Source organism: Neopsephotus bourkii, unplaced genomic scaffold, assembly GCF_033783945.1.
Source record: "Neopsephotus bourkii isolate Nb327-2 ecotype Australia unplaced genomic scaffold, CSIRO-AGI_Nbou_v1 NB_107, whole genome shotgun sequence".
NCBI classification, from domain to species: Eukaryota; Metazoa; Chordata; class Aves; order Psittaciformes; family Psittacidae; genus Neopsephotus; species Neopsephotus bourkii.
The window spans coordinates 7,820,800-7,840,517 of record NW_026900624.1 but is presented as its reverse complement, the minus strand read 5'-3'; the positions used below and the strand labels follow the sequence as shown (position 1 = coordinate 7,840,517).

General features: G+C 39.2%; 1 protein-coding gene across 3 annotated transcripts in view; it reads right to left on the bottom strand.

The window, feature by feature from the left end:
* The window catches only part of SCUBE1 (signal peptide, CUB domain and EGF like domain containing 1), a 214,748-nt gene that overhangs the window by 148,743 nt on the left and 46,287 nt on the right, over nt 1–19,718 (bottom strand). For all 3 annotated transcript variants that reach the window (XM_061359341.1, XM_061359320.1, XM_061359330.1), the window contains exon 4: nt 9,539–9,673. In XM_061359341.1, coding sequence (XP_061215325.1) covers nt 9,539–9,673 — 135 coding nt within the window. The remainder of the gene's footprint in view (nt 1–9,538; nt 9,674–19,718) is intronic.

Here is a 19,718-nt window from a genome sequence, read left to right as displayed (position 1 = left end):
TGTGACATATCCTTGTCTCATTCCCTTCTTCCTTTGTGCCCCCTCTTAAAAAGATCTCATGGTGCTACTACAGTGTTTCTGCCAGGAAAGAATTCACAGTGACTATGCGTTTTGTGCTGTCCTCTGCCCTGTGTTTGCTTTGTTTACTTAAGCTGTAAATTTTCCCAGTTTGTGCAAGGTCCCTTGAAATCTGGCCCCATTCTTGACTGGTGCTTAAGCAAATTATTATTATAATACCATCAAGAATAGTAAAAATCCCAACATTTTTACTACTCAGGCATTTCTAAGATATAAAGCTTAACAGAGTGTGCAAGTAGTCTTACACTTAAAAACATACACTGCTATTAAATACAAGGATCTTCTTATTTCCATTAGCTCCTACATTTTTTCAGAATAGCTCAAAGCAGCCTCAAACATAATTACATGGAATTGAATAATTAATAGAACTCACTAAATGCATAATATGCATACCATATACACAGGAGGATAACGGTATATATAAACAGGTATTTGGCATTCTTATCTTGATTTCCTACTGGTTTCTAGCCAAAAACACATTGCGGTACCAGCCCCTAGAGAGCTCCTGCTGGACCACATCTCTGATTTGTCATGAACAGCAGGAAAGAGGAACAGTGCCTGAAACATGGGCTGTGGTTGATTTCTGTGCATAATGAAAAATATGAGACATACATGGAGAGACCCACAGTGACTACAGTAGGTATGAAAGATGCTGGGTATCTTCACACAGTATTCAGAGCAGTCCCTGAATTCAGCATTGTATTCCTGATGGCATGAGAGAGACACATCATGATAGATATGACGTATGGTATACCTAAAACACAGACCATTTGTTGTGTGCATGTGTGAATGCAAGCTTTTTTCCAGTACAGTCTGGCTTAATATTCTTCCCAGATCTTTCTCACCTGATGTTTCAGTCAACTGGATGCTAGAGGCCTTTAAAAAACATGTCAGTTCTTTTATTTAGTATAATCCTGCTATATCCAGGGCAGACAGTATGAACAGAACATTGGTTCACTTCCAATGCTATTGAATGATTGAGTGTGAAAGCCCCCTTTGCGTATTTTCTCTCTTTAACTTTTTTTTCTCAATGTACTACTTTCCAGTGTGTTTTCCCATTCGTGCGTATAACTTTCCCATCTTGTCAGCACTGCCCGTCAGTCAGTTGCTGGGCTACAGACTGTTCATTGCACTTCCTGTCACACAGGTGTGGAAAGATTTTTGATCTGACTTACAAATACCCTGCTCCCCCTGGCAAGCTGGCTGGCTCTCATGCTGCTGCAGGGTGTTTCAAACAGCTGCTCTTTCCAAGACACACTTCTTTGCATCTCCAGCTTCATTATTTCGTACACACTTTTCCCCCTTTTGTTTCATCCTTTTCATACCAAAAGGCATTGGCAATGGAGCCATGCAGAAACAACCACCATGCCATTAACTATTTCAGTTTCTGGCTCACTGAGGAATAATCTGCATGTCCTAGTTTACCATGTAGTTCGTCATGTTCAGCTGTGCATCTGCTTTTACTACTGTTTAAGCTCTATACGCAAACTACACATGTGACTTCCGGATTATTTACCAGTTGATGTTTTCTGGGGTTTACATTTTTAGTATCATTTTCTTTTTCCTTTTTAAAATACTTACATCTGTTCTGATCAGTATACGTATATCTGGGACCTGTTACAGGACAGCTTCTGCACAACAGTCTTGGAATACAGTCGCAGATTTTGGCAATGGCAATCTGCTATTGTTTCTGAGGTTTGGGAGATTTCTCCTTTGAGTTTCAACAAACTCACCACCATAGCATCCTGCTAAGCAGTTGGTTTACTGCAGCATTCAATCTCAGCTGAAGCAAAGCAGCAGAAGGTACTGATTGCTCTACAATTCTTTCTGAATTAAACCTCATTCAAAGTCACAGAAAATTCTGAAGCACAAGATTTTTTCCTTCAGAAAAGCGATAAAGCTAAGGTTGACTATGTAGAGACATCATCATATTTTATTGAGTCTAAGTTTGACATGGGTTTGAATTGGTCCCTGGGAACTCAGCAAGGGCCTGCAATCAAATTTACCTAGCTGTATTCAACTCTGCAAATTGGGATATACTGAAAATTTATCTTGATTTCATGTCCTATATAATTTCCTCACAACCTGGTTTCTGCCAGGACTGAAGCTGCTCTAATGGAGTGAATCTGTCCTGAAGTTCAAACACAGTCCCAAGAGTTTTAGAAAATATTGTACTATTTACACCTTAATTTTCTTCTTATCTATAAAAGGCAGATTGCAGCCTCAGGTTTCAGATGTGTTTAACATTTTTATAAGCCAAAAGTGACATGCTTTTGCCTCCAATTCTAATGGTCAGCACTTAAGCTGACATTTACCCAAGGCCTTAATGTGAAAAGCTGAGGGGAAAAAAACACAATAACAAAAAATACTGACTCTTTTGATACATAAAACTCTGCTTTTGCAGTTTTATTTGTATAGACCGAGTTTTATTTGGATAGCAAAGAGCAGCAACAAAGAGGATGAAGGCTTTCTTTTCACAGGAGCTACATAGAGGAGAGCAAGGGCAATGGGTACAGGTTGCACTGAGAGGTGTTTTCTTGACATAGAAAGAAATTCACTGGAACAACCTCCCCAGGGACATAGTAAAGTCCCCATCATGGACGGTTTTCAAGATACCGTTTTTTTAGGTTTTTTTCAACTAAACAGGGCACTCGATAGTCTCATCTAGGCTCCCTTTCCGACAGAAGGTTGGACCACATGATCTGTCAAGATCTCTTCCAACCCAGGCTGTTCCATGATTCTATCAGACAACTTACTGCCACATCTACTCTTAAACTTTTCATTTAATAGTTATTATGATTATATAGTTACTGCTTCCCCTCACAGCTGAACTTGAGTCAGATTAAACTAGTTTCACACCAGTGTAACTTTACTAGTCCTAATCACGATACACCAAGGATACATAAGAGAAGGGAGACCAGGCCTAACAGATTTTTCTTTTTTCACCCATACCATGTGCTTTCACCTGTTGTGTTTTCCCTTCAAATTACGAACTCGCTCCATCTGAGAGGAATAGAGAAAGTGAATGTAAGTTGCCCTTCACACAGGCTGCTGGAGCAAATAAGAATCCCAGAAACCAATTTTGATGGGTTATACACAGCTTTAAAAGGTTACACACTTCTAAAAGGGCACAATATTTAAAATGGTTTATTAAGCCTTTTTTCCTGGATACATTTGGTATCCTATATTCTGTGAAAGATAATCAATCGAGCTATTTATTCAAAATGTATCATGGGAATGTATAAACAGACAACTTTCTATTACACTTAGGTCATACTGTGTGCAGTTTTAGGAAAAAGCTTCCAAGTTCATAGTATATTTGTCTAAGTAAAACTTAATGCTGCCTGGAAGGATGTTGTACTATGTTACCTAAAAGCACATTAACTAATTTCCTTAAAACTTGCTTTACGTATATTCCTCTACTCTACAATCATATTAGGATTCCAATTCAAAAAGACAAATAGGACTGTTCTGCTCCAGTGAATGGGATGCCTGTACTGGGGATAGCTATGGCAAAGCATAGTCAAGTAATGGAGTAATTTAGCTGGTTACATCACCACGAAAGAGCTTTCACTGTGGAGATGAGAAACCTTTTACTTCATAAAGTCTGGAACAGTGCTGGCAACACTTAATTATTTAAAGTAACCCTTCCACATTAATCTAAATATGAATAGATTATTGTGCTTTCTGTAGAAAAAGCACCTCTGTCCTCTAAAGTGCTTTGCAGAAATTCTGAGTCACAGTAACCTTCTTGCCCAGAGTCCCACAAGGCATCAATACCAGAAGTGGGAATAAAGTTCAGAATCCCAACCTGCAACCTTTCCTGCACTGACTGGGGTTTGTGCTTCCTCCCAAGGATTCCTAACACATTATTCTACCACTATAAAACGCACTGAACTAAGAAAACAGGTAAGGAATAAAAGTAAATCATGGAAAGTAGGAATAAAAAAATTGAGTTGTGGTCAATGGCTCAATGTCGAGCTGGAGACCAGTAACAAGTGGTGTCCCTCAGGGATCAGTGTTGGGACTGGTCATGTTTAACATCTTCGTCGCTGACATGGACAGTGGGATTAAGTGCGCCCTCAGCAAGTTTGCCGATAACCCCAAGCTGTGTGGTTCAGCTGATACGATGGAGGGAAGGAATGCCATCCAGAGGGACCTTGACACACTTGTGAGGTGGGCTGATGCCAACCTCATGAAGTTTAACCAAGCCAAGTGCAAGGTCCTACACCTGGGTCGGAGCAATCCCAGGCACAGCTACAGGCTGGGCAGGGAAGAGATTCAGAGCAGCCCTGCGAAGAAGGACTTGGGGGTGCTGGTCGATGAGAAAATGAACATGAGCCGGCTGCAGTGTGCGCTTGCAGCCCAGAAAGCCAACTGTATCCTGGGCTGCATCAAAAGGAGCGTGACCAGCAGGTTGAAGGAGGTGATGCTGCCCCTTTACTCTGCTCTTGTGAGACCTTACTTGGAGTATTGTGTGCAGTTCCGGTGTTCTCAACATAGAAAGGACATGGAAATGTTGGAACAAGTCCAGAGGAGGGCCATGATCATGCTCAGGGGACTGGAGCACCTCCCATATGAAGACAGGCTGAGAAAGTTGGGGTGTTCAGCCTGGAGAAGAGAAGGCTGCATGGAGACCTCATAGCAGCCTTCCAGTATCTGAAAGGGGCCTATAGGGATGCTGGGGAGGGCTTCTTCATTAGGGACTGTAGTGATAGGACAAGGGGTAATGGATTAAAACTTAAACAGGGCAAGTTTAGATTGGTTATAAGGAGGAAATTCTTTCCTGTTAGGGCGGTGAGGCACTGGAATAGGTTGCCCAAGGAGATTGTGAATGCTCCATCCCTGGCAGTGTTCAAGGCCATGCTGGATGAGGCCTTGGGTGATATGGTTTGAGCGAGGTGTCCCTGCCCATGGCAGGGGGGTTGGAACTTGATGATCTTAAGGTCCTTTCCAACCCTAACTGTTCTATGATTCTATGAACAAAGGTGGCATTATAATCCTCAGAACAAGAAGAAATTTGATAGTTTGTTGTCCGTTTACCAAAGGCATCCAATGCTACTACTGCAGAATTAACAAGGACTTTAAAATATAATAAAGTTTAACAAGTTACTATGCATCAGCACAAGCATGGTAAGCCATTTTGTAATACCACTTACCCATGACAAATGCAAGACAACTTGGCTAAGCATTTCACTTTCCCCCTGGGAGTAAACTGTTACGCTCCTAGAGCAGAAAGAAACAAGCTGGTTTTGAGACTGTCTGTAACACAGTAATTTGCTAAGTTGTGGTAGCTTGACTTTATGTCAAACTTCTTAATTCTGCTAGGAACATAAGGCTAATGGGATAGGGGGAAGTGAAAAAGCCTTGCCAAATATTTTTTTTAACAGGCTTGAAAATGATAGTGACAACTGTGTAAAAAGCTTTTCCATCATTTGACAACACCATTGTCATTGCCAGTCTTCTATAGCCTGGTACTTCTCTTGTTCCACTTACAATTAGCACTCATAATTGCACCCGCCTTTTAGTTTACTTGGCATTAACTCAATAAAAACATTGACACTGAATGATTAGCAGATATAAAACCATTAATATAACTAGGTAGACATTCAGGGGATGGAATTTAAAGTGACGAAGTCTTCCTAGGCACAGAACTGAAGTATCTTGCTTGTAAGCAAACAACCTTTGTGTTTTAACAGACTTAACCCTCTGGAGGTGGGTCAGTAAGAGCTTTCCATAACGCTTCAGCTGAGAATTTTGGTGAAGCGGTCTGTAGCCAAGACTCCTGATCACAGTAACTTTTATATTTGTAATGCAAATGGGGCATACCATAGCTTTCATTCTGATCACTCTGAACTTCAGCGGAGATGCAGGTATACAGCTGAATTCTGTCTATTTTGAGCTTTTTATGCCCAACTCACATTTTTTACCAACTTTGCTATCACTAGGACTTTAAGGATGTGCCCAGACGCTTTGCTGAATTGGGGCTTTAGGCTTATCATCAAATTAAGGGAAAAAATGATGTAATCTAGTCACCTGACTCAGTCACAGCTGTAATGTACCACACTAATCTCCACATTTATTAAACACATGCTCCCTCTGGAGCTGGAGATGATACAGTAACAGCTGCTTTATTCTGGTTTCTTTTTAAGTCATGAGGAAACAAATACAAACGTGTCTGGTATAATTCACCATGTTCACACCTACTACTGCAATTAAGGTGTATTAAGATAAACAACTGTTACGTTCTCCCTATTTTTTACAATCCATCCTCCCTTCCATTCTTTCTCCCTGTTGGTGCCATCATTACTATGAGTAAACCAGTTCAAAATCTGACTCAGTGAAGGGAAATTAAGTTTTATGCAAAAAAAAAAAAATAAATGAGGTAAGTTGTACTTGGCATAGTATCTTCCCAAAAAGATACTGAGACTAAACATAAGAAACCAACAGGCCTATAATGAAGACAGTGAAATAAAGCAAATACTGGGAAACCAGGGTTTGCCCTCACTTTAGTGTCAGCCTGGCCTTCCATGGGTATAAAATTGGCATTTCTTTGTGGATCATTATTTTTTCTTGTCCACAGGAAACAAGAAGAACAATTCCAGATGGCAAGCAAGTATCATTTGGGACACAAAGATGACATTAAAAGCCCCTACCATGAACTCTGGTGTGGCTTTTTACCACAGCTTGTGGGTAGGAGCATGATGGTACAATACACCCCTGAAACACTGGCACAGGCACAATGCATCTCTCGAAGCTGAGGAAATTCACAAAGCAGCCAACAATTTTCAGGAGGGTACCTCATATGAGAAAACACCCTTGCGTAGCTGGATAGTGCAAAAAGGGAGATATCCCTTCCTCTGCTCAACCCCCCACGAGAATATGGAATGCTCTTTTCGATCTCTGAAACTACCACACCATTTGAAAGTGTTGATAAGCTTGAAGCATGTGATCAGCACCAGCCTTACTGGTGGCTGAGGCAGGTGAGCTGGGCCTGCAGACAGGGCATTGCTGAGGCTTGGTACTGCTCCCTTCATCCCAAACTCATCCCAACTCTGAGTACATCCTACTTGCACCTTGCAGTGCTTCTTCACTTTTCCCAAGGCATTTGAAAACAGAGGGGAAAAGGTGGCAGGAAAGTACAAACCTTGTGATTGTTTTAGACTAGCTGAGTCCTTGAAGAGTCTTTAGGTAATGTCAAGGACACCGAGATTATGGCACTGCACATGTATTTTTCAGACAGAAAAGTAATCCCACGGCAATTAATGGATCTTATTATGCTCAAAGTCAACAAGCTTGCTAAAGGTCTTTGGTGAGTCAGCATCTCTGTGTTTGGATTGCAGTGCTGGCTGTGTGGTGTGCTTTTGCCTACTGCAGCCTTGTTTACCAACAGAGGTATAGATACAGTCTAGCCCTAGGCACAGTTCTGCCTAAATACTTTTGCGTATTTTTGTGTTCCAACAGTTTCTGTAGAGGCACTTAGATGCGAGACAGATGAAAGTGAGTAAACACAGATAGTAAGAAAGCCATTTACTTTCTCACCATGCATATTTCCTATTTGCAGTTCAGTCACCTCTGACAACTGAAAGGGATCATTTAACCTTATTTCCTTCCTCCAGCATACTCACCCAATGTATTTCTGTGGGGGATCATGGCACTACAGTGTAATGTTTGCTATTACTGTAAACTGGCACTTTATTTTTGAAAAGCTACAAACCGTTTGTTCATAAAACACTTTGCAATCATCATTGTTCTACTTGGCAGGTTGCTTGGGGTTTTTCAGATCTAAAATAATTTGATGCTGGTTCAAATTAAGTATCCGTGTTTATATGGCATTTTCTTTGTAAACAAGTTAACACAAATATATGATTCCCATGCATATTTATTATGTGCATATAGCAGTCAACCTTCAGATCTACTCCCCCAGTCTTTCTGGCAAACTAGGAATCCTCTTTCCAATAAAAAATTACCCTCTCCCACAAGTAACCTATTCCTTAGAAGAAGCTTTTGCCTTTACAGTCTCATTTTTCATTTAGTTTATTAGTTTCCATCTCAGATAACTAAATTCTCTTTTATTAGACCTGGGAATTTTTACAATGTGCAAATTGAAATAATGATTGTATCGCAGTACTCTGCAAGTGGTTTTCATTAAGCCTCCAGCTACTATTCCTTGCTCTGTTGGATAACTTTGTGTCAGGGTTACTTTATGCTGGACAGAAATTTGAACAATTTATGTTGAAAAGAATGACTAAAAACCTATTATATAATAACCTTTAAACCACACTGGTTGATAGAGCTTAATTGTATATTCCTGTCTGAATCAAAATACCTCAATTGCTTAAAACTTAATAATCATGTTGAAGAGTGGAATGTATTTTGGAGATTCACACTTCTGAAAATTAAAATCACTACATTCTGCTTACACAGAATTCTGATTCTGTGTAAGCAGACACACAGTGCCAGAAATATATTTACATTTCTGAGATGTTACACTACGACGCTTTGCTTTCTTGTCAACAGAGTGACTAAATTCATGCTCTTGTGCTCAAGTAGGATTTTTCTGGTTAATTCTTGGGACTTAAAATAGTTCAGAACCATTTGTGTGGCTTGCTGAAATTTACGGCGTGCTTACATTGTTGATCACCAGACTCATCTTGCTACTTTGTCATTCTGTATTGCCTGTTGGTAAATGAGTTTGCTAGCATATATTCCCATTGCTGCCAGGGTCACCAGAAGTCTGAATGAATACAGAAAAGAGTCCACTTAATTGCAAAGATTTATAGCTATGCTGTTTTCTTTTCTCCCTTTCCACTCAAACTTATCTTCCATGTCTGACATGTATAGAAAAGGGAAAGCTGTTTTTTCTGGTCAAAATCAGCAGCAGACAAGGATCAGAGGTTTGCAGGGATTCCTTATTTCTACTGCTACTTGTATAGGCAACAGAGAAGCAGTTTTCTAATCCACCCTAGACAGGGTACTGAACCAAAGAAAAATATTGTGTCAATATAATATCAGCCATCATCAGTCTGCAACAAAGCAGTAAGTTATATGACTGGCAGAAAACCATAACCTGTATAACTTCCAGAAAAAACAAGCTGTGTTGATTAAAGATACCATGCTCTCTAAGGTAGAAGACAGCAGAGCTATTATACAATGAACAGATGAGAAAATTTTAAGTCTTGGAAACTCAGAAGCAGAAAGTTATCATTTGAAAATCTGCCTCTGCCTGCCCAAAGAACCTGCTGTTTGAACCAAGTACAGTTTCTATGTCAAACTAGTCTTTTCCCCCCTTTCTTACAGCTCTACTGTAGGTTTGGGTAGCAGAAGAATCAATCAATTCCAGCCAACCAGTGAAACAATCTTGGGAACTCTGGGGATAAAAAAAAAACCCAGGCAGTTTCCGCATTTCTGACTGAACACAGCTATTCTAAAAATCACGATTTACACACTGAAAACTTACCAATGGAGCGATGAATGCAGGTATGCTGGTTATCACTCAGAAAAAAGCCCTCTTTGCACTGACATTCATAGCTGCCCATAGTATTTACACAAATCTGCTGGCATCCTCCATTGTTATCCTGACATTCATCAACATCTAGAAGAGAGAAGGAAAAAGAAATGCAAGATAATGTACAGACTTGGAATATACATCTAGAAGAGCAAGGAATCCATGAAAAGGCACACTGTAAATTAAGCGAATGAAAACTACTCAAACTCCATCAGAGTTAATCCAAATTAATCCATCTAATTCTTTTTCTTGCATCCTAGGTTTAAAGTTAACATAAAAAAACAGTGGGGAGGGAAGTCCATCTAAGACTCCATGCATTCTGAGCTGCAAATTGATTTCCAATGCACAATGAATGTTAATGTCCTAAAAAGGCTGTGACCCCACCTGCCAAGTGTGGTGTTGCACTCTGTCATTCCCACTCCACTTGGAAAGACATACTTCAGGCCTACAGTAATTTCTAGCAGGGGTAGCAGGCAAACACAAAGGGCATTACTGGGTGAAAAGAGTCTTTATAGAGTTCTGGTCTTGAACAGAACAGCATGTTTCAATTACTGGAGTCATAACCCCCTACTTTGTCAGTTTGTTTAATGTTGTTTAATGAAAAGAAGGCTTCTTAAATCTAAATGTTCCATGTCCATATTGTCATTTTAATAGGCAAATATATAAAACCACAAAGGCAGCATTAGCTACTGGCTGTTTTGAGGGTCCCTTCCTACCCCCCATCGCCCCTCTTTGGCATAAAGTATAAAAAAAACTTTTTATGCTGTTGTGTTTAACAGAGACATATACTCCAGTATGGGGAAGCCACTGCCAGTGAAAGATATCTGACCCATATTCAACCTTGTAACTCTCCTGTTTTGCAATAAAAGGTATATCATACCAATTTTCTATTTTTTCTTTGGATAAAAGCAATCTGCCACCTGAAAATTCCATGCTTTCCTTTTTTACGGAGACTGCAACCAGTTAGTTATTTCACAGTATGTGCCAACAAGTCAGTAAAGGAGTTGGTAAGTGTTTTGCTTTCATTTTCTTTTTGGAGGGTGGGAAAACACAACAAAGCTAAATGATCCACAACACTCAAAACCTCAGAAGAGCTGGCACAGCTCCTGCAAAACTTAATTCCCCCAGGACTTTCCACAATACGCTAAGGTAAAACCAAGCTGCTTTTGCCAATACTCTTGCAGGCAAGGCCAGGAATCTCTGAAATACTGCAGAAACTCAGCCAGTAACCAATGAAGGAGCTGGCTAGTTCCGGCAGCTTGCTCAGCGAAGACTGCTGTTGCTATTTGTGCTGATGTGCTGCCTGCGCTTCATATGACAGAAATTGTAGCTCTTTCTCATAGAGAAATAAAGCTTGAGGGTAATTATAGAATTACCCAGGGAAACCAGGCAGCCTTCTCCTGTCTTGAACTACAAGGCAAGTGTGTAGACAATCCTGCTTTTTTATTTACAGGGAAACTAAGGATTATTGCCTCCAAATTTCTGTATCAAAAACCTCCCTGTGCTCAGTTCTTACTCTTTCCGGATTTGAACCTTTTCATAACCCATCAGAGCAGTTTGGAAGCACACTGGAAAAAGAGAAGACTTTCCTACTGCAGTATAAGAAGGAAAGCCATATAAGATGACTTTGTGAGACCCTTCCTCTGAGAGTCAGCAGGCCTCGCTGTCCTATTAGTGCCATGTTGCTCCTTCAAAACAGCACAGTGGAATATAGATACTCCTCTCTGGAAAATTATTTGAATTGAAGCAAAAAGTCTCAGTTAGTACATGTACAAACCCCAAAATTTCACCACAAAGTACACAGCCTTCTCTGTTTATAGTATCACAAAGTAACTCCAACCATTGCCTTCCAGCTCTGATGAATAATCTGAAACAAATGCAATGATTTATAAACATTATTTTTCTACTCTTGATAGCAACTGCTGGTGATTTACCACTTCCATAAAGAGCGAGCTCAATTTACCACCAAGCCCCAGATCCATATGCTGAAATAAAAGTTACTACAATTTAAACACTTTTAAAAGTTTTACTATGAGGAATTTCTTCCAATTGTTTTCAATTACTTGACTCAAAATTATTTTAACATGTATTTATGAACAGAGGGAGTTAAGAAAGGGAGCAGCTGAGATCTACAACTACTACAGCCCTATCTCCATATTGCATGCCTTCCAATAAAATTTGGCCGGGTGCTGAAGGCTTAACATTTTCTCTTCTCAGGCCTCAATCCTGGGTCAGGCTTTTCGGAGCACTCTGTGTTATGGCAGTCTTAAAAGGCAATATTGCTTATTAGCCAGCACACCAAGCAATCTATCAGGCATGGGTGCCCAGAAAATATTTACTGAATTATTTACTTGGCAAACTTTCTTTCCAATAAAGTTATTTTATAATCACCCTATTACGAACCCAGTTTAGAGGATGGGTGAAAAACTCTGCAGTTAGGAGAGAGAACTCCAATGATTCCAATGAGCTTGAGCTTTGGCAGATCTAGCAGAATAATTCCTATCTGAATTTTCTCAAAGCTCACAAACTAAATAGCTGCCAAAGGGGCTTTTTTTTTCTTTCATTGTTTGTGCAACTCTTGTTCAATGAAGCTCAAGATACACAGCTGAAAATGTAAACATCAGTAATGCCACATATGTGAGACTGCATTTTGGACCAGTTTTTCTAGAGATTAAGTTCCACATAAACACCCAAATAAGTAGCCAGGTTTTCAGTAAAGCAATTCTGGCTCCAGTTTTGGAGGCTCTACACGTCAGCTGTTAACTGTTTTGAAAAACTGAGGGTGGATCCTCAAGAGCTTTAATTGTTACTACTCCATGTGGCACCTGCTGGAGACCTGTGCTCCAGGACATAACTCTAGATATAGTCACTTAGGATGTAAAACCCCTTCAGTCAAACATCTACTGTAAGCCCCAGCTAAACCCATTTTAAAAACTTTCAAATTTATTGAGCACAAATGCAAAACTTACTTTATTTATTACTCTACTCTTTATAAAAAGCAATTTTTTCTTTTTCTAGAGCAACCAGAAGTGTCTTTGGCAATCTGTTGCACAAAATCACCTACCACTGGTCATCTTATCCAGGATCAGGGTTGCCTCCCTGAGGACAGCAGCCACAAGACAGCACATGCAGTCTCCCTTCCTTTAAACTGCTATATGGAAACTCACATCCATTTCCTAGGCTCCTTATCTGCCAAAAGTTCTTTCATCCAGGTTAGCCTCACCACCTGAAACAGTGTGCTGATTCCTAGAGTACATTATTCACTGCTTATGGGAGAACTGAGCCTCAAAATTCTCCTGATGATCCCAAGGTGGAAGCTGGAGCAAGGTTGCAGCAAACCTACACAATCCAAACTCACAAAAGGATGGAAAAAGGTTCTCACCTGAGCTGAGCTCAGATGGTTATCCCACATGGCTGCTCTAACCCTCATCCTCAAAAGAGGAGTACAAACCAGGAGAAAGCGAATATATGTCCTTAAGCCATTCTGTGTAACATTCACCAAAGTACTGTTCTGTGTTTATGTTTACCAAAGACAATCCCTGCTGGAAGCATTTAGAAATAACTCAGTTTCCACAGCTCTTAACTACTCCTTACCAGTGCAAATAAATAGCTAAGGTGATAATCAACACAAGAGCTAAATTACTTATACAGAATTTAGTACAGAGTGACAAACCTATGTTTCCAGGGAGATGAGGCCCTGGACTTCAAATTGGCCAGTCATCATCAGGGACAATAAGGAATAAGGGAAGCGCCAGCTCAGGGAGAGGCTGGGAAAGGAGAAGTATCTTTCAAAAGAGAAGGAGAGATAAAGGATGCATATATACATACATATATAGATATATCTATATATCAGAAACATTAGGCAAATTAATGCATATCTGAATTTGCGTAAGACCTCTAGCTTTTTGGCCCACTGCCTTCATATAATTAAACTTGTATTCTGCATCTTGGTAAGATGAGATCCTCTAGAGAGCAGTATTGTGGAACAGTATCAAAGGGTATGAAACATTACAGTTGGTAAAGATGGATGTTTTATTTATTAAATAAACAAATGCTTTTAGTTTATCATTTCATTTATCTGATGAACTTTCCAAACTAGCTCCACTGGAATTTCACTCTGATCTGGCTCAGAGCTTCCTGCAGTATTTGGCCTGAAGAAGATATTCTGATTGAGTCCTGTTTGGATACCACTGAGACAGAAAGGTCTGCTAAGGGTATCTGAAACCAAAGCCACAAGCAGGAAGATATAAAAGTGGAAACACCACACAGAGTCAATATCAAGAACAGTTTGTCCACCATCCACTTCCTCCCATGAGCTTCCCTTCCTTCCTTCTGACGTCAGCTTTTTCATAAGCACTTAAGCCCCTTGGAAATCTGAGTCTCATCTTAAAAATCTCCAAAACACTGGCGAGCCACAGTACAATTCACTTATCACAGCATTAAGATTCTCTGGAGACTTATAAAAACAGGACCTTGACATACGATTCAGGGAGCTGATCCTGCTAGTTTTTCTCTAAGGTAATCTTTGAATATTTTGGAAGATTTCTCTAAGATGCCTTTTGGACCAGTGCAGAACATAGTGATAAATAGATGAACTACTGATAGCAATACTGCAGACTGTCCTCAAATGGTAGCCACAATACACCACAGAGCATATCTGGTATTCATAAGAGAAATTATTAGCAACTGGAAACTCAGAGAATCTAAAAGCCTGATTCTGTAATTTTAAAATCATTATATTTTGAAAATGAGGCTGAAAGCCTCATAAAAAAAAAAAATCACATTCCTGGATTTACTAATAGTCATTCTTACACCAGGATAACATCTAGTCCAGCATCCTCTCTTTGACACTGCCCTATAGATGATACTCAGGAGAAGATGGTAGAGATAGGACAGAACCACTGCTGGCAGGTTGTTCCAGCTTTCAGCAGTCATGTACCTATTAACCTCCCTAAACCACTTGCTAGTCCATTGTCCTGCTGAATCTTTTCTGTATTGATTTGTCTAATCCCCTATACGATGGAACAGTTATTTCTGCAATTTAATTAGGAGTTACCAAAAAAAGCCATACTTCTGTTTTATTTCAAACATGCTGCTTTGTAGTCTGAATGAATTCCCCCTAATTCCATTATTGTAAGAAACAGTACATATTCATTTCCTACTTGCCTTTTCTGCATCTTTCTTGATCTTACAGATTCCCCTCATCTATTTTGAGTCCTGAAGTACAGCAATAAACAAATACGGTAACTAGAGGCAATCTGAATTACCTCAGTGTATCATGTTTAATACAGAAAGTCGTAATTTCTAGAAGTAAAACTTAATGACAGCAACATTTAGCACATATTCTTCTCACTCCTTTATTCCATTCCCTCCAAGTACCATAATGCACTATTAGAATGGGTGTCTTAGAAGATCTGATTTCAAGATACCTGTGGAAGCCCAAAGAGTAAATCTGGCATATAGGAGTGGGGCAAGTGATACCAGATTAGAGGTTGTAGGCAGGTATTCCTGCTGGAATGGTCATACAAGTAGTGACATGCTGTCAAAGTAGGGAGGGTGATACACTGCATCAGCTGAGGGGGCCATAGAAACAGGAATCATTGCTAATTGAAATAAAAGCTAAACTTTCTTAGACCAACTTTATATGCACATGCAAAAGGAAATATTAGAAGTGACACCAGTATCTATGTATACAGCATCTGTACCTCCACGAGATCTGAAATCAGACCTCACCAAGAATTTAAAGGCAGGGCCCAAATTTTCTACTATCTGCACATAAGGCTAGAATTCTGCTTTTTGTCCCCTTCTTTCAGAAATTGAAAAATCTGGTGAAGAAAGGCAAAAAGAACACCACAGCCTTGAATCCAGTAGTTAGTTCACTACCACAGCTGCAAAAATCTTCATTACAGCCCTTGCTAACAAAAGATCCACTTGCAGAAAAAGAGATCCTACAGCAGTGAATATTTACTGGAACACGTTAAACACAAAACAAAGCAACAAGAAGAGTGAAAGAATTACCTTTTCCTGAAAAATAAAGAACATTTTACAGAAGAGAAATGTTAAGTGCTAATCACAAGGATGCTACTGGGTGATGAACACTAAAATAAAATAATCAAAGCATTGACCCCCAAAACCACTCATCTCTCACATAGAAGGATATAATATCTAAAGTGATGTCCACGGTCTGTTCCTCAGAATCTGGTTTCTTAATAGGCTACAATCACCTATCACCTCCACACCCACCAACTAGACTTCTTGTCTGTCTACACAGTTATAGATGTGGGCACATTGAAAAAGAATACTTAAAGTCTTTTTTTTCTGTTGTTATTTTGTGACACACAGTGGAAGTCCTTAAATTTCACACTACACAGTGTAAATGTGGCTGCAACAGTCATCTTTGCTGTATGTAGCATAGGAAATATTCACTTAATGCAAGGGCTTAATTCTGCTGCATGTGATACCTGCCCATTTGCCGAGCTGAAGTAAACAGCCCCACAGACATTGCATGAATGTTGCAACTGAGTTCAAGTCTCTTGATGTCACTTGTTTATTCCTTTCTTAAACAACAGGGCACCACTGTCTGTCCTTTTAAGACACCAAAACCCTTTTCACAGCTTTTAGCATTTCCAAAATAAACATCCAAGCCCCTTAACGTGATGTCTTAGTTGTAGCTTCTATCCTCTCATGTTTGCTTTTTAGACAGACACATACACATGGAGGCTTCCTTACAACAGTGACTAATACAACAAATTTCACAATCCTTTTTAATACTTTATCTGTTCTTCTAACACAGGGCTTTAAAACAAATTTATATGAAGTTTATCCTGCTTTGTTTCATCTACAGTGCCACTGTCCAGGGAATGCCAGCAGCCTCCAGCTTGGCATGAGGCTCAGCCAGCCACAGCCCCATTAGCAATACGCTTGCAGTTCCTACTGATGTTTAGATGTGTGTAGGGCATACCAAACTGCAATGCTGGATTAACAATCCTCCATAAACTAAAAGGAGGGAAGTTAATTACAAATGCAAGCAAGCAGCAGTCCTGATCAATTGAAGGAAAAATCTGGGACAAGCTGAGTAAATTATCAGCTTATTATCATAATGCCCTTAACTCTGTCTTGCCCCTGGGCTTTCTCTGGAGCATCATTAACTGCTGCAGACTCAAGTGAAGCAATATTCTCTATCCTTCTTCCAGGATAACTACTGCTTACACCTGCTTCTTTTTACACCGACTTAAAAACACTGCCAGGATCAGAAAAGTCTAGTTTGGGTTAACTCAAAACTGCTCGTTTGGCTGTTTTTTTTTTTTTTCCCCTCACAAAAATTAAAAAGATTTTGCTGTTTTGTCGAGTTTTGTCAAACTAGACATACAACTTGACATGAAAAACTAAACAGTATTTTCCTCGCAAGTTGATAACATTTTCCAGGCCTATGCAACATGATGCATTTTGTTCCTCAGCTCTGGTAATAAAAGCCATGGAAATGGCTAGATTAATGATTTTCTCTGTTACCTATCAGTAACACAGTTAGGGGACTCCCTAGATTCAGGTGAGGGATTAACCCGAGCAAATTTCTCTTTAGTTAAAATGTTCTTTTGTTAAGATGGTTTGAAAAAGCTTTACCGTGGCTCTCATTTCTGCTTCTGTCTTACAGCACAATACCATGTGTCACACTGGCCTTATTCATTTAACAAAGTATATTTCAGTTGTTTCCAAACATTTTCCATGTCCCATATGGTCTTTTAATTATAAATTTTGCTTAATCCCAAACCTCCCAAATTCTCTAAATAATCATTCTTATAAAGTATGTGAAGTGTCTTTTTAATTAATATTTTAATTAACAAGTTATTGTTATTACTATTTAGATATAACCTACAGTCATCACAAAGTCATATTAAAATATGCTACTATCAAGTAGTTCATGTTCCTTCCTGCCCCTCTTTTATGCAAAAGTACATCTTGTCCTCTGATACAATTCCAGTAAGGAATGTGTACACAGGGAATATTTTGAGATACTTGAGAAAGATCTGCATTGAAGTCTGCAGAAGGCAATGGAAGGACTAAAAATAATCTTCCATTTTAGTTTTGTAGTTTGATTCAAACTTTTAAGTCTGCACATTGCACACGTAAGTTGAAAGGATGATGTCAAGATGCAGAAATTCATACAAAGTATTACCAAAAGCAGGGCACTACAGAAAGCTGAGACCCTGGAATCAATCAGGAAATTCACTAGCAAACTTTCATCTGGTACCCATCCATCCTGGAAAAGAGTTTAATTTTATTTTCTAATACAGTAAGCAACTATGCAGCAGCTATTCTTTTCAATGACTATTTGACTGTATAGATCATAATGTTCTTCATAAATCAATATTACCAAGAATCGACTGTGTTCTAAGCACAGTATGATGACAGTGACTACATTTGAAACTGGACACCTGATGACTTCGCCGCCCTCCACATTGTCTGATGTCTTTGCGTAATCCATACTAATTCAGTGGTTTAAATGGACGTATGTAATTCATAGGATAGACAAAGACATCATTCCATTAGGAAAGGTGTGAATGTCATCATATACATCTGACTGGTAAACACACCTATTATATGCTAAAATACTGCACTCTCTGGTGAATACACATTCTCTCTTGTTTTAATTAAGCACTAAACTCGGTGTGGCTCTCTATAACATTTGATGATGTTATAGTTTTTCTCTTCAGATATTCATCAAAATGGACCACACTGGCTTAGAAACTTGCTATTATGAAGAAGTTTAAATAAAGCAGTTAAGGATGCGTAATAAATAATGCAGAATAAAACACTGACCTTGCTGAACTGATATGGCTAATATCTACAGCCATATGAGACCAAATAAAAGCACCCATATGGGATTTAACTGATTTAACCTGTACATACTAACTTCACACTCTAAGCTGATTATTCTTTACTTTCCCAAGTGTTTCATGTAGAGAAATCTTTACTGTGATTGATTACCTCCTCCAGGGAGTAAGTATTAAAAAAAATAAAAAGACTCAGACAACAAGATGACTTGCAGAAACAAGAGACTGAGATTGATGCTGCTGTCACATAGCTCCCAGCTTCTTAATTTATTATGACAGACTGAGAATCTAACTTCACAGTTGACAGCAACCAAGATTTATTCTACACTCCTGATTATTTCCCCGTACCTAACAAAAAACATTAGGACTATGCTGATTTATACTCTCACTTGTTCTGGTACTTTTTAGATCACACTGGCTTAAGAAAGCAAACATATGGCAAACTAACATGTAAAGAAAGTTATATCTCTCTTGAACTCAGAAGATTAATGTGGGGTGACCAAACATTAGGGTACTTTTGAAGGGGAAAACTTTCAGATACAGAAATAGAAAAAGCAGGATAAGAAAAGCAGTGTGCTCAGAACCCAGCTTCAGAGACAGCTGGATATCAGAGGCCTTTCCATCAATCAAAATGAGAATTCCATGTTATTGTTGGATTTCCAGAGTGAAGATGGACATATTTTCAAAATCAGTCTCCAGTCTAGGCCTCCAAACTTCTGATAGAAAGTCTTATTTTCAAAGGTGTTAACTGAAGTCTATGGGACTGTACCCGTGAAAAAACAGGGAGCAGTTATCTCAGCTACAGTAAATAGATGCTTTAGGATAGTGGCAGTCACACACAAAAAAACACCTATTTCTCTCTAATGACTCCAAGGTGAATACAGATACATGGTTTATAAGCAGACATTTACACTCCATCAGCTGAAGCACAGACTACAACCTTCAAAGCGACTCTTGAGGGCTTCATAAGCTTTATAGAAATGTAGGGTCTGACTTCTTGTCTGTTAAATGTTTTTCAGATTTGTGCGCAAACACCATGATAATGATTCTCATCTGCCCATCATGGAATCTGTCATGAAAAGGGGAGGCAGCTCAGAGTCTGGAAATTTCTACAGGTGCCATAAAATTAAATCTGAAGTTTAGGAGAGGAAGATCATCTGAACTAACACATTATAATCCCATCTTGAAAGAGTGATTTAACTTATTTCTACAATTGTCTACCACTTGCACCACAAACTCACAAGATGAAGGCAACCAAGTAATAAAAGTAAACACATGTACACAGAAGTAATATGTAAACT